Here is a 16,466-nt window from a genome sequence, read left to right as displayed (position 1 = left end):
TTCGTCTACTAATGACGTTCCACGCCATATCTCCACTGACAGCTCGGAACATACCACTTAGTCGAGCAGCTCGTCTCTTTAAGCCTAAGTCTTCCCAGCCCAAATTTTGCAACATTTTTTTAACGCAACTCTTTTGTCGGAAATCAGCCAGAACACATCGAGCTGCTTTTCTTTTGATTTTTTCCACTTCTCGAATCAAGTCATCCTGGTGAGGGTCCTTACCTTACCGTACCCATCGGCGCTACAGCTCATGGAGAGCCCGGGCCTTTCAAATCGTACAACCTGTGACAATAAAGTTCGGTGAATAGTCCTGTACTGTCAACATAGACGAACAATGCACGACAGTGAACTTACTGTCTTTCGAATTAGTCCCCTCCCATAACTATGCACCGATGAGATTGGCGATACATGTCCTGGGAACTTTGCAAGAAGGCTTCCTTTGGGATGGTGTTCAAAAGCTTCGTCACGTTTCGTTGAATGTCAGGAATATCGTCAAATCTATGTCCTTTCAAAGCGAGTTTGATGCGTGACTTTTCGGCTCTGACCTTTTTCCGTCTAGCGGATCCCGGAGAACGCTATTCCATGCTTTGCCGTTTCATTTCAGGGTTTTACCTGACACACCAGGTTTCTTCCTCAGTGACAATACAGTTCAAGAAATTTGGTGTCGCATCCGCCGTTTCGACAAAATATTGTGAAGCCTCTAAACGTGCCTGTTTCTGATCGCCAGTCAAGTAATGTGGCACAAGACGAGAACATGTTTTCCTCTTCCCTAACTTCTGGGTTACGATTTGTCGCACGGATTCACGGATAATCTGCAGATCATCCGCTATCAAGCGCTCAGTTAATCACCGATCGTTCGTGATTAATATCCTCACCTTCTCAATGTTTTCGCCATGACGGCGGTCGCCGGTCTTCCGTTATGGGGGTTGTCAGAAACACTTTTCCGGCCTCCTCGAAAACGAGCGAACCACTCGTGCACACACTTCAAGGACAGTGCTTGATCTTCATAAACACGTACCAGCATTGCATGCGTTTCTTTCGGCGTCTTGCCAAGCTTAAAACAAAACTGTATATTGATCTTTTGGTCGTTCATGTTCCTGTTCGCAGTTCAGAACCAACGCACTGAACACGCACTGTGTCAAACAGGTCTTACACGGCACACACACGATGCTCAACTGAACAACGTTGGGAGCAGGTGGTCAAAACCTGTTGTTATCCAGGTGCAGCGTTGTATGTCGCCAGTGTTGCCGGATCGACCATTCTGACTTCATTCACCGAACTTTATTGTCACAGGTTGTATTTGTCCATACTTCGCGGTCAAGAGCAAGTCATCTCCACCCATGAACATGCAGTTGTCGCACATCCGCCTCTGCTTCATCCAATCATGTCTTGCGTGGTCGTCTTGCTGTCTCCTTTCCTCTATGGAATACCTGGTGTGTTTCTCGTTTTTCATCCATCCTTTACCGGTGTCCTGTCCATCGAAGTATTTCATTCCTTACTTCTACTGATATACTTGATTCTCCATACGAGCTGTATAACTTTGTTATTTCATATTCACCAGATTCCATTTTCCTAGATGGACCATAAATCTTCCTAAGAATTTTACGCTCCCACGTATCCAACGCTTCCTCACCTCTTTTGGTTAGCACAAATCTTTAACTACAATGTGTGACCACCGGTCTAATTACTGTTCGATAAATCCGCTTTTTGATGTGACGGGAAATTGTACGTGACTTGATTACTTTTAGAAGGCTAAAATAGCAACGCTTTCCTTGCGCAACTCTCTCCTTGATTTCAGCCATTTTATCATTATCATTAGTGAGATTTGATCCCAGATACTAAAAATTATTAACATTTTCGAACACTTTCCCATTGATAATTGAGTTATCTTCATTTCCCTTCTCACGTGATAGAAACATATATATTTTTTCAATATTAACATTTAGGCTGCTTTTCCTAATTCTTTTTCTAGCTCTTCATATGCTGGGGTCATGGCTCTTATCCCAATATTACTATATCATCAGCATAGGCTAAATACTGTACTGCCTTGTTATACAGCGTTTCTGTTTGATAGGGTTTCTACCATGAATAAAATGTGCCAGCGCACCTTCTCTCACATCAATGCCTCGGACGACTCGTTCCATAGTAAGGTTGTAAAGTAAGCACGATAGGGAGTAACCTTGCCGGAAGTACCTTGTTTGTTTGGAATTCATTTGAAAATTCATTTTATGCTTTGACTTTACACCTTGAGAGGTTCAGTGGCATCCATACAAACCGCGTCAGTCCTCTAGCGCTTCGTACAGGTACCTTCTATCAATTGAATCGTATGCCCTCTGAAAATCAATATAAAGTTGGTGTACAGGTTTGTTGCATTTATAAAACTTCTCTAATATGCATTGTAATGTAAATATATGATCGGTTGTCGATCGGTTGCGTCTAAATCCACTTTGATAATCCCTAAGTACCTGTTCCGCGTATGGCTCTATCCGCCTCACTAGGATTTTAGTGAATATTTTATATCCTAAATTGAGCAATGATATACCCCTATAGTTATTGCAGCGCAGCTTGTATCCCTTCTTGTGTATTGAGCACAACAGCGCTACTTTCCATTCTTCCGGCATCTGTCCTTCTTCCCATAACCTTTTCATCAATTGGTGTATTTGCCTGTGTAGAAAACTACCACCATATTCTAGCAGCTCTGCATTTATATTGTCCTCTCTGGGTGCCTCATTATTCTTCATTCCCTTGATGGCTTCTTTTATTTCATTCAAACTGAGTTCTCTAAATCAGGTCCTGGTAGATAATATTCCTCTTCTTCTTGAGTTTCTCTCTTGCCTGTTCCATTCAAAATCTCTTCAAAATATTCCTTCCAACGCTCAAGCACTCTTCGTGACTCAATAATCAGATTTCCATCTTTTATCTTCGCACATATTAGATCGGGCTTGAAATACTCTCTTCCTTCAGTAACGCATACATTTGTCTAAAATCCTTTATGCTTGCTGCCTCTTCCACTTTTTCAATTTTATCCTTTTCCCATACACTTTTCTTGTTGTATATGTGCGTTTTGCTAATCTTCTTGTCTGTATATATTGGTCTCTATTTCCTCTCGTATCCTTTTGTAACATTTTGATTCTCGCTTGGCTTCTTGTATTTATCGTTTGCTCACATACTATATCAAACAATTGGCTGTCTGTATCCTACCATCCTTTCCACAGTGTCCTTTATGGCCTCCTTAATACTCCTCCAATGTTCATTTATATATCCTGTTACATTAAGAACTGTCAATAGTTTCCTTTCTAAAGTCGTTGAGAATTCATCTGCTATCTTCTTGTCTTCGATTCATTTCTGGCCATCACATTTCTATGCTCTTCCTGTTCTGCTATTCTTAATTCTGCATATGCGTTGCTTATGGCATGCCTTAACTTGAAAGTTATCCGAGTCTATGTCGGCACTTCTATAGGTCCTTACATATTGGATATCACTCTTATGTCTCGCATCTATTACTATTTGATCAATCTGGTTCCTAGTGAAGCCATCTAGTGATCGCCACGTAGCCTTGTGTATATCCTTTCTAGGGAATCTTGTACTAGTCACTATCATTCGTCTACTCGCAGCAAAGCTTGCCAGCCGTATTCCATTCTCATTACATTTTTCTTTTAGGCTGTTGCGTCCAAAGATATACCTAAGTTCTTCTTTCCTTCCAATTTTAGCAATCATGACACCGAGTACGATTTAAACGATATATCTAGGAGCTGCATCGTATTCCTTCTCTAGTTGTTCATAGAATATGTCCTTCTGACTTTCTTCCGTCTCTTCAGCAGGGACATGTCCATATATAAATGTTGTGCTGAAAAATTTTCCCCTTAGCAGTATGGAATATAGTCTCTCATTTCCTGGCTTAAACGCATCAGTTCATCCACAATTTTCTACCCCCTGTGGGTGGGGGCGGTAGAATAACACCCAAGGTAGGTATATCCCTTGCCTGTCGTAAGAGGCGACTAAAAGGGGCCCCAGGGGCTCTCAACTAGGGAGCGTGGGTCGGCGACCACGGGACCAATAGCTGAGTCCTGGTATTGCTTCCACTTACTTGTGCCGGCTCCTCACTTTCATCTATCCTATCCGACGTTCCTTGGTCAACTCTTTTTCTTTTCTGAACCCGACGCTATTAGATTTCCGAGGGCTAGGGAGTCTTTCACTTTCACTCCCTTCGTGGCCCTTGTCCTTCTTTGTCCGATAACTTCATTTTTCGAAGTGTCGGGTCACTTCCATTATTCTTCTCTGATTAGTTTTATATAGAGGACGGTTGCTTAGTTGTACTTCCTCTTAAAACAGTAATCGGCACCATCACCACTATTTTCTTACTCACTATGAACCCTGTTCCAAATGTGTTTTTATCATGACTACTGTAAAAGATAGTATAGTCTTCTGGGGGTCTGCCCCTCTCAGCACTCCGGATTGCTGCCCATTAACACCGGAGTGGTTCCTCTACACTTCGTAGGTCCTCCTACATACAACGAGGCAGCAGTTGGTGGTCAAGGGTTCTTCCGCCTTTTCCGCCGTTGGGATGTTGCCAGCCATCCTGCTGCGCCTTCCTAGGCGTTGATGGTGAGGTTCCCGTACACTAGAACCGTACTCTAGTTGGGGGTCTATCAGAGACTTATATGCCCTCTCCTGTAATCCTTACAATAACCCCTAAATACCCTTATAACCATGTGCAGATATCTGTACCCTTTATATACAATCCCATTTATCTGATTACCCAAATGAAGATCTTTCCTTATATTAACACCTAGGTACTTACAATGACCCCCATAAGGAACTTTCACCCCATCAACGCAGTGATTGAAGCTGAGAGGACTTTTCCTATTTATGAAACTCGCAACCTGACTTTTAACCCAGTTTATCATCATACCTTTGACTACTGTCATCTTATAAAATTATCGAGGTCATCTTGCCCTTGCTCACAATCTTGTAATTTATTACTCTATACAGAATAACAAAGGCAACCATTTTTAAACAGGATTATGGGTATGGGGTGTGTTTCAAAATGCTACCACAAAAACGTCACATCATAATTATTCTCTGGAAGAGGTTGATTTGAAATGCCTCACTGTTCCCCACCTCCGAATTTTTTAAAAAGGTTCAAAATATAAAAAACAAGACTTATGTATTATTGAAATCTGAGTGACACAACCTGAAAAGTTTATATAAACTGTACAAAAATGTAAAAAGGTATCTTTTTCGTCCACAAGAGTATTAACAGCACCAGCACAGTCACTGTCCAGAAACCACCAAAGGTGATAGCAGAAACGGTAATAAAACAAGTCAATAAGGTCGCAGGCGATAAGAAAGGTGCACTTGTAACGACATGCTGCATTGTGAGTGCACCTGGCAATATCCTTCGTCCTGCTATAGCATTTCCGAGGGTATGCTTTAAGGAGCACATGATCACTGGTGCTCCACCATGTACCCTGTGATTAGCAACACCTTCGGGATGGATGAACAGTGAATTGTTCTATCATGTTATGAAACACTTCATAAAGTATTCCCACAGCTCAAAAGACAATCCTTCTCTCCTAATTTTTGATAACCATGAGAGTCATCTCTCTCTGGCAGTGCTAAATTTAGCTAAGTCCAATGATGTAACTTTGCTGACAGTGCCACCTCATTCTACGAATAAGCTGCAACCATTAGATGTTGGTGTGTTTAAGCCTTTTGCTGTGGCTTATGATAGTGCAGTAGATTCATGGATGATGCAGCATCCAGGTAAAACTTTCTCAATCTATGATTTCGCGGCGTGTGTTGGATATGCTCACCAGAAGGCATTAATTCCTAGTAGCATCATGCCAGCTTTCAAGAAGTGTGGTATATTTCCGTACGATCGAGAAGTTTTCAGTGAGCTTACTTTCTGCCTACTTCTGTTACTTTACTGACAGGCCTCAAACTATACCAAAAAACTGCAGCAACTTGACGCCTGATCCATTTCCACCAATAAGTCTTTCTGGTCCATCTTCAAGGCCTGAAGATTAAAATGTGGTAGATGTAAGGATGCAATCTTTTAATGACAGTTCACAGCAGGAAACTGAAAGTGCATCTCCTCCACCTTCTTCTGAAAGGACTGCATTTGTAAGCCCAGAACAAATAAGAGGATACCCAAAGGCTGAGCAAAGGAAACTTAAGTCAGAAAAGGCTAAAAGGAAGAAGTATGATAGCAACTAACACATCACGGAAAGATGTAACTGAAGAATGGTACAACAAAATGATGGCAAATAAAACTGAGCCAAAAAGAAATAAAGCCAAAAAAGTGTTAGCTCTTGGTGGAGATAGCAAAGAAAAAGAAATTTCTCAATTATATGATTCTTCAGATGAATCTGGAGAGGATGCAGGTTCACAAATCGATCCCTCGGCATTTGGAGCACTTGAAAGGGCACCTTCAGTATACGATTATGTTCTGATAGAATTCAGGCAAAGGAATAATAGGCTTGTTTACTACATTGGCAAGATTTTTTTTTTTGCTAGTTGCTTTACGTCGCACCGACACAGATAGGTCTTATGGCGACGACGGGACAGGGAAGGGCTGGGAGTGGGAAGGAAGCGACCGTGGCCTTAATTAAGGTACAGCCCCAGCATTTGCCTGGTGTGAAAATGGGAAACCACGGAAAACCATCTTCAGGGCTGCCGACAGTGGGGTTCGAACCTACTATCTCCCGAATACTGGATACTGGCAAGATTTTAAGTGGAAAAGATGGGAGTGGAGATTTAGAGATTAGTTTTTAAGGGAAAATAGGTAAGGGAAATTTACTATTCCAGATGTTCTTGATGTAGCTTCTGTTTCTGAAACTGACATTAAAATGATACTGCCAATGCCAAAAATGGTAGGAATAACAAAGAGACAGCAGTCTTGTTTTTCAATTCAGCTTGATTTTTCACTAATTGACATTCGTTGATGGTCGTTGAAGAGTGTCTTCGAATATATTATTGCAATTTGTTGATACAGAGTAGGATATTTGTTCTGTAAGATAACAAAGAGTAATCTTTGAAGTAAATAACTTAATTTGTTTTCCTTTTGTGATGATCCAAAATAAAAGTGTCTTACTGTTATCCACTCTCCTCTATGTAAGTTGCGTATTTAGCCCGAAGGCTGGTTTCATCCTCCGCAGCTACGCCAACAGCTGTCATAGACGGCCTATGCATCACTGAAGAGGCGTACTAGGGAAACAAGGAGTGAGGGAGTTTCCCGTTGCTATCCTCACCGAGCCAGAAGTTGCTCACATATCAGTCCGCAAGTCCACCGAAATGCACGCACCAAACGACCCTATGAGTGATATTTTCATACCATTCATAACAGGGAGTGGCTGCATAAGGAATGGTATTACTAGCATCGTTCATACCTCAGTCACTTTCATATTGTCAAAGCAAAGGATGAGACTGGGACAGGTCAATGAAAGTAACAAATTTATTCTAGCCCATATCAGAAGACATAGTGCACTGTACACACTACATCTCGCCAGCAAAGGCATTATACAATATAAAAGATTGCGATTGATTTATCCTGTGCGTTTCAGTCTTGTTTGCAAACTCTTGTTAAGTTATACTTTTAATTTCAGAAAACCTTGATGGATGGTCCTGTGTTTCCGAAGACAGAAGCAAAGAAGACTGTTTAGACAAAGCATTAGAAAGAAATACATAACATGGTGTTTAATATTGGGCACAATTAGTAGCTACTAGCTTCCCACCCAGAAGGATGATATTCGAACCCCGGTCGATCATTGGTTGAGATTTTCATCTCGAAAATCACGTGACGTCAGGAATGACACCCGTTCTTAAGGTCCGGCCAAAACTGAAATGAGCCTGGGTGGCTCCAGTAACCCCAGACATAAGTTAAGCTAAAGAAAGATGTAAATTATAATGGACATACGGTCTGAACGGATACTCATATCTCAAATATCACTTTAAAGTACCCAATAAATTGATGCTCGATATGTAATTGTTGATCGATTTACTTACGTCTGCCAACTTGCTCTTGATGAAGCCGTAAGACTGAGACAGGTCCACTGCTTCTTCAAGCGAGTCATTTTCTGATAAGGGATCTGTAGTAACTTTTACATCCACAGTCACCAGACAATATTTGCCTCGCACACGTTCGCCTTCTTCTGTCAGTAAAATTCCGGAGTCCACAGACAGACACTCGTCAAAATCTCCGAAGAGGTTTACATTACCCCGTAGGATTCCCGACGGTAGCTTTGTGGATGCATCAAACACTATAAAGGAGAAAGAAAAACTTGAAAGCATTAATCCATACATCGCTAATACGTGCAAAGTTAGTTGGAAGCAGAGGGCAGCTTGGAGGGCTAGAACAGTAAGAGCATTGATAATCAGAACAAAACCATGAAAAAAAGAACGAACATTTCATAGAACACCATAATTCTTTTCTACATTTGCAGTAAAATATAACTATAGAATTGTCCCTACCCCTTTTAACATTCGAGTGCATATCCGATGAGCCGTAGTATGTAAAACTCAAGGATATGATTTTCGAATTCTTCTGTTGGAACACGACTACAAAGTAGGGAACAACCGTGATGTGTACCGAGTGAATCAACTGCGCTTATATATTTCAACAAATGCAATCTGCTAGAAGATGTCTCTTTATCGTATCCCACGTGACATATTACATACATTTTATGTACTTGTAGTCTGATAAAGGCTTCCCCGGCCAATGTAAAAGCCGTACAAGAGACAGCAAGTGAGGGCCACTCACTTTTCCTAATATAATATGACTAAGCTTCGGTCTCCTCTTCGTGAATATAATGGCCTGAGATTTTTCCGGATTCATTTTAATTTTGTTGTTGATGCACAGTCTCCAAAATGTATCAATCCAAACTGCATCCCGTGGTCTTCACTGTGCGGTATAAACTGCGAAATCATCTGTAATTATTGAATTTCAACTCACATTTAAAGCGTAAAGTATTAGTGATATGGCTCCACCCTGAGGCACCCGCGCAAGAAGGTTCCGAGGGATGCATTTCTCACTTTCGTAAGTTACGAAACATTTCCTATTGCGGGGATATGACTGAAAAATTTTGATCAAACAGTATGGAACGAGATATAATTCCACCAATTTAACAAGAAGTTTGTCGTACCAGGTGGTATCAAAGGCCTTCTCCACATCACAAAAGACCGCTGGCACGCTATGCTTTTAGTTGAACGACCTCGTAACATGCTGGACGAGGCGTAGAATAGCTGATGGAGCACGTTTTGACCGGAAACCAAACTGTTCCGGTCGCAGTATATTACCGGGAACAAGGTGACTATTGAGTCTTTTGAGAATAAGTCTCTCAAAAATGTTATTGAGGTGTGAAAGTGGGCTGATAGGACCTGTCTTTCTCCGGCTTAGGAATGATACATACTTTGGTTAGGAAAGTAACCAAGTTTAAGACAGGCCGTGAAGGTAGCACCCAGAAAAATTATCGCCCTGTAAGGAAGGGATTTACTTTTCCTTGAGCTCACCTTATCAGCCTTTCGAGACTTATTCTCATTTAGCCCTTTGATAATCTTGCGCACCTCGGCAGGACCAATGTCAGTTCCATCGTCAGTAGTTATTGGCTTTTGTCAAAAAGCTGCGGCCTTTAGGGCTACCAATCTTTCAGTGGCGTCATTATCGTATGGCGTATCGTTGGCTCGACACTGACTTTCGATCGTATCATGGAATCAACTTTATCATAAGGGGATGATGAGTCCCCTGCTACACTGGGGCAAAACGCTGGTAAGGCCTAAATAGTTTAAAGGTTTTTATGCTTGACGATGCCGAAATATATTATATGGCAGAAAACTGAATCTTAATGAGCCTCATTATAGTTCAAGCTTCATTATGATACAGGTTCTCCATCAATCAGAGTTCAGATTTTCGTTGTGATACAGGTTATCCACCAATCAGAGTTCAGATTTTCATTATGATACAGGTTATCCACCAAACAGAGTTCAGATTTTCATTATGATAGAGGTTATCCACCAAACAGAGTTCAGATTTTCATTATGATACAGGTTCTCCACCAATCAGAGTTCAGATTTTCATTATGATAGAGGTTATCCACCAAACAGAGTTCAGATTTTCATTATGATACAGGTTATCCACCAAACAGAGTTCAGATTTTCATTATGATAGAGGTTATCCACCAAACAGAGTTCAGATTTTCATTATGATACAGGTTCTCCACCAATCAGAGTTCAGATTTTCATTATGATAGAGGTTATCCACCAAACAGAGTTCAGATTTTCATTATGATACAGGTTATCCACCAAACAGAGTTCAGATTTTCATTATGATAGAGGTTATCCACCAAACAGAGTTCAGATTTTCATTATGATACAGGTTCTCCACCAAACAGAGTTCAGATTTTCATTATGATAGAGGTTATCCACCAAACAGAGTTCAGATTTTCATTATGATACAGGTTCTCCACCAATTAGAGTTCAGATTTTCATTATGATAGAGGTTATCCACCAAACAGAATTTAGATTTTCATTATGATACAGGTTCTCCACCAATCAGAGTTCAGATTTTCATTATGATACAACTGTTTGACCAATTAGGTAAGAAGAGTAAAATCAAATATGTCGGACACACATATTAACATCAATGCACCTTCTACTTGCAATATTCCACAAATGCACGGCACATTCCCACAAATTCACTTAACCAACTGTACAATAAAGAATTTTTATTTGAAATAAAGCTAGGTTTTGATAACCGTCTATCAAACCTTTGAAAACATATGGCATTGTGAAGGTCTCTGATGCAGTCACGGAAAATAAGTAACCCAGCGCACGCGCTCTGTGCCTGTTCAGTAAATTCAACTGTCAAGCGACATCTCGACAGAATTTTATGAATATTTAAAAAATAGAATTATAATTATCGTCGAGCAACTCGTATGCAACTCGCCTATAATGTTAATTAAGAAACCCGTATGGAAATTATAAAACTCGTTTCGCTCGTTTTATAAACGTACTCGTGTCTTAATTATTGGCATTATAAGCTTGTTGCATAATATACTATTAATATTTGAAATCGATGAAATTACATTATGATTTCCTTCTGGAAACTTAATTTCCCTAATATTATAAAGCCAGAAGGCTAACTGACTGACTCACTCACTCACACACTGACATTAATGTTTGCCCACTTCCAGATGAGCTAGGAACTTGAAATTCAGCAATCCGATAGCTATTAAGCTGAAACGCATGAAAACATTCAAAAAAGTTCAAAATGTTTATATTTACCCCCCCCCAATGCCCAATCAAATTATCGGACTCAAATTTCGTGTTAGACCCTTCCAGATGAACTAGGAACTTGAAATTCGGCATTCTGATAGCTATTAGCCTGTAAGAGAAGGACAAATTCCAAAACGTTCAAGTTTTTAATATTTACCCAATCAAAATATCGGACTTACATTTCGGGTTAGACCATTCCAGATGAGCTAGGAACTTGAAATTTGGCAACATGATAGCTATTAGCCTGAAAGTTACGGAAAAATTCCTAAAAAATCAAATTTTTAATTTTTTCCCTCCTCTCTCCAAACAAAATGGCGGACGCCATGATGAATTGCCCTACAAAATTAAAATTTGGCAAAGTTCTAGCTCCTAGCCTGTAACGGACGTAGAAATTGCTAGAAGTAACATTTTTAATATTTTAACCACTAAAAAGTCGAAATATTAAGCCAAATTTAATGACGGGTCAGACTTTCGTTTCGAGCTAATTTGTGGCTGAACGGTAATTGCTATCAATGAACGGATTACACTTTCGCCCCTAAAATGAAAAGATCTACAACTTTGGTCTTATGACTTTTTGTCGTATCTCGCCCCTTCTACCTTACATTGAGCTTTAATTTCCCGGTTTTGGTCAATTTTGTTAAATTTCCATAAATTGATTTACTGATTCACACACTCATAAGACAGATAGATGTACGAAATTCAGCACGCTCCTTAGCACGATCATTGGCCATATATAGACAGACTTACACTATTCTAGCTGTCTTGAATGTATGGGAAAACGGAAGGAATATGTGGAAACACTAATCAAATTTCAGCCTAATTCAAGTTTCTTAAGCAATTTATGGTGATGCCCATGGAGGTACGGCAGAATCTCAAATAACTAAAATTCTAGGTCGTTTCATCGTCGACCTGCGTGTCAAGTTTCAAGACTGTAGTTGTCTGCTAAGTTGGCAAAAAATCTTTTAACTTGTAAAACGAGGGCGAATTTGACATGGATCGAAACGTTGACCTCTTTCTTTTTTATAAATAGTCAAGATACGGGAAAATGGCTAAGACGGTAATGTAGGCGACTAAATGGGTCGTCTGATCGCGCAATCCTTACCTCGATACGACGTATCATTTGGTCGCAATAAATTTACAAATGAAAGTCTCCACTATTTAGCGTGCACAATGCCTGGCTCTATATCCATATTATATAAAGCCAGAAGGCTAACTGACTGACTCACTCACTCACTCACTGACATTAATGTTTGTTCACTTTCAGATGAGCTAGCAACTTGAAATTCGGCAATCTGATAGCTATTAGGCTGCAACCCAAGGATGTCTGCTAAGTTGGCAAAAATAATTTTTAACTTGTGAAAAGGGGACGAAATTTGACATGGATCGAAACGTTCACCTCTTTCTATGCCATAAATAGTCGAGGTACGAGAAAATGGCTCAAAAAACCGTTTGGCTCACTGGCTGACAAATATTTACCCACTTCGGCATGAGCTAGAAACTTATTTGGCAATATGATAGCTATTAATCTCTAACATGTGGAAAGTTCCAAATGTTGATTTTTTGTTATTTTTACTTCCCTTCCCCTAAACTAAATAGTGGACGATATGTTGCAGTGCACCAGAAAATTAAAATTTAGCGCATTTACAACACATGGCCTGCAACCGACAAAGAAATTCGAAAAAGTTGCAATGTTTAACTTTTTACCTCCAGAAATTTTCGAAATGGAAGCAATTTTCATGATGGTGCTAACTATCGTTTCGAGGTTTTTGGTGGCTAAACTGTAAGTCGTACCGCCAAATGGACAACACGTTCGGATCCCATCATGAAGAGATCTACAACTTCGGTCCCGGGAATTTTAGTCGTACCTTGATCCCTTATGCCTTAGAGAGAGCTGCATTTTTCAGATTTAACGTCAATTTTTTACATTTTCTATAATTTATTTTACTGTTTTCCACAATTATAAGACCGATAGAATCATGAAATTTGTCAGGTTCATTGGAACGTTCGTGGGTCATATGTGAGCAAAATGCATGATTCTAGAACCCTGTAAAAATGGAAAAACGAAAGTAATACGTAAACACTGTATCCTACTGTAATCCAAAGTTATAAACCAATCTACGGTGAACTTGATGCAGATACGACAAAACATCAAGTAGCAGAAATGTACAGCGTTTCAACCACGATACACCTACCAAGTTTCAAGACTATAGCTCCCCGTTACGTTAGGAAAATAATTTCTTATCTTGTGAGAATTGTACGTAACTTGCATCACGCCGAAACATTTAACGCTATCTTTGCTATAAATCGTGAATATACAGTACGAGAAAATATTATGGGACTAAGTATGTACGCGAATATATGGGCCGTCTGGTGGCGCAATCCGATTTTCGTAACGAAGTACCGGTTCGTCACAGCAATTTTCCATGTGACCACTTGTAATGTAGAGGAAATGGGGGTTTGGGAGCGGAGCCTCCAACGAGCGAAAACGAGTTTTTATATAAAGGCTAAAGGCAGGAATTTATACGAGTGGAGGTAGATGCTTCCCCTAGCGCACCGTCACCGCATTGTGCTATAAAGTAGGCGAGGAGTCGTGTCTCAACGTCTTTCATCGACCTCTCCGAAATCGGACATCTCCGACCTTCGATACTTCGCCGAAGAATCTCCTCATCTTTTTTGACCGGGCAGGTGGCTCATCGTCTATACAGTGGAACCTTGGATTACGAGCAATTCGTTCCGGCAACGTGCCTGTAATCCAAAGCGCTCGTATATCGAAGCAAGTTTTCCCATAAGAAACAATTGAAACGCGGATGATTCGTCCACAACACAAAAATATTCGCATACCATTTCTAAAACAAAACATAAAAAATATAAACTGCACTTTTCCTTACAATTACTGTGTAACACGAATTTCACTAACGGAATTACTGCTGTCTGTTGGCTCACTGAAATTGTTTTCTTTTCTTGTAACTTTAACGAGAAACCTGTCCAATGACTGTTGCTTTTGCCTCTTTTTGAGGATTTCATGAAAATGTGACATTGCATTGTCATTGAACTAATTCATCGCTCGCACTGCTACGGCCTTATTCGGGTGGTGTTTTCTACAAATGTTTGCACCGTTTCCCACATTTTGCACTTCTTCTGAATCTCAGTTGAAGTGAGAGATTCCACTGACTTTTCCTCCTCCTCTTCCCCGGACGAGATCTCCATAACCTCGCCCTGTTGTTCGCGATGCAGGTCCATCAGCTCGTTGGTGGTCAATTCCCGGCGATGTTCTTCCTCCAGCTCTTGAATGTCCACGTCATTCACCTCCAGCCCCATAATCTTCCCTAAGGACACAATTTCATTGACAATCAGCGTCTCATTGTCACCAACAATTCCCTCAAAGTCACGCCGAAGAACACAGTCAGGCCACAGCCTTCCCCAAGCGGAAGTGAGAGTTCTCTTGGTGACTCCATCCCAGGCTTTATCAATGATCTTCAAGCAGTTCACGATGGGGAAATGATTTCTTCCAAACTCTCGGAGGGTATGGTTTGTTCCTTCGGTCACTTCGAAGCATCGCTGAAATAGTACTTTGGTGTATAGCTTCTTGAAGTTCGAAATGACTTGCTGATCCATAGGCTGGAGTAGTGGAGTAGTGTTAGGAGGAAGCAACTTAACTTTAACGAACTTGAATTCCTACAATAAGTCGTCCTCAAGACCTGGAGGATGAGCACTGTCCATAACCAGCAAGACACTGAGCGCCAGATTATTTTCTGAAAGGTATTTCTCCACTACAGGACCAAAGACCTCGTTCATCCATTCAACAAACAAACAGGGGAGGGGAAAACGTAGGCACACGTGATGCTCGTATTGCGGAACCTCACTCGCTTATCAAGTTAAAATTAATTTTAAGTGTTTGCACGTCTTGCAAAACACTCGTAGACCAAGTTACTCGCATTCCGAAGTTTCACTGTACTTCAAGCTCCTTCCCGGAGTTAATAAAGTAAGCGGCCGACTCCACGATTGGACGTTAGCCTCCCCAATATGTACTCACACTTTTCGTTATGACCACCACCACCACCACTACAACAACGACATCCGCCCTCACCCTTCCTTATGTTCTCATCACCGCGCTCATACTTTCTCGTCCTTTATCAGTTATGTCATCATCCCTTCCCATGCTTCCTACCCCTGAACGACCCAGTCTTCTCTACATCCCGCCCCGATACCTTCAACACCAGCAACCTGAAGACGTATCTTCCACGCCACCGGTTACGACCACCACTACCTCAGCAGAAGCTGCTCCACCACCACCGCCGTCATCACAGCAAGCAGCATCTCAACACGCAATTTTCAGTTGCGTTATCCGAGGCGTTGATCCCACCATCACTGAACGAGAATTCCTCCCCGAACTACTCACCGAAGGCATCCCAGCACGGCGGGCATTCCAGATCATGAACACCTCTGGCCTGACCTACTTAGTTCGCATCCATCTCCCAACAGAGGAAGCCGTTCATTACCTCATCACCAGTGGAGCGTACATCTATAGACATCTTCACAAAGTGGAACCCTCTCGCTCCCCTCCCCAAACATTTCCCAGACATCCCCCCACCAACACACGTCGTCGACCTCGGCCAACGCCTTCTCCACATCAATCTCGTCATCACGTCCATCCACCCCTCCCCCAACTAGTTCCTTCTTCCCACCAACCCCGATAACCGACCTCATACGACTCCTCACCACTTCCCTACGCAATATCGCGGCAACACTCCAAATCCTCATCCTTCAGCTCAACCCTTGCACTCTCGTCTGAAACCATATTCCTTCTACTCACACACACACACACACACACACACACACACACACACACACACACACACCCTCACCCTCCTTCACATCTCCCTAGCAAGGGGCCCCTTTCATACCTCCTCCACCACATAATATCTTCTTTTCTCATCTACTTCATTCAGCACGTTTCCTGCTTTCTGCCACTTCTCCTGGCCTGAGAAAGGGCGTTACCCTCTGAGGGGACCGCCCCGCCCTCCGGGCGGGGAATGAAAACGCCTCGTCGTCGTCGTCGTCGTATTTCAACCGCGAATGCAGAGAGGTCTCGACCTGCAAGTGGCCACAGATGTTCCGTGGTGCGACAGGTTTCCACTCCGATCAGTCAACCGAGTGGAGGAGGGGTCGGCATGGCTCTACGCCTCTGTATTCGG

The 16,466-nt window shown here is 41.6% G+C and overlaps 1 protein-coding gene across 1 annotated transcript in view; it reads right to left on the bottom strand.

Annotated features, from left to right (window-relative positions):
* Positions 1–16,466, bottom strand: part of LOC136866115 (nose resistant to fluoxetine protein 6) — a 196,728-nt gene that overhangs the window by 150,505 nt on the left and 29,757 nt on the right. The window contains exon 3 of the mRNA XM_067142797.2: positions 8,008–8,261. Coding sequence (XP_066998898.2) covers positions 8,008–8,261 — 254 coding nt within the window. The remainder of the gene's footprint in view (positions 1–8,007; positions 8,262–16,466) is intronic.

This window comes from Anabrus simplex, chromosome 3 (genome assembly GCF_040414725.1).
Source record: "Anabrus simplex isolate iqAnaSimp1 chromosome 3, ASM4041472v1, whole genome shotgun sequence".
NCBI classification, from domain to species: domain Eukaryota; kingdom Metazoa; phylum Arthropoda; class Insecta; order Orthoptera; family Tettigoniidae; genus Anabrus; species Anabrus simplex.
This window is presented reverse-complemented; position numbering and strand designations above follow the sequence as displayed.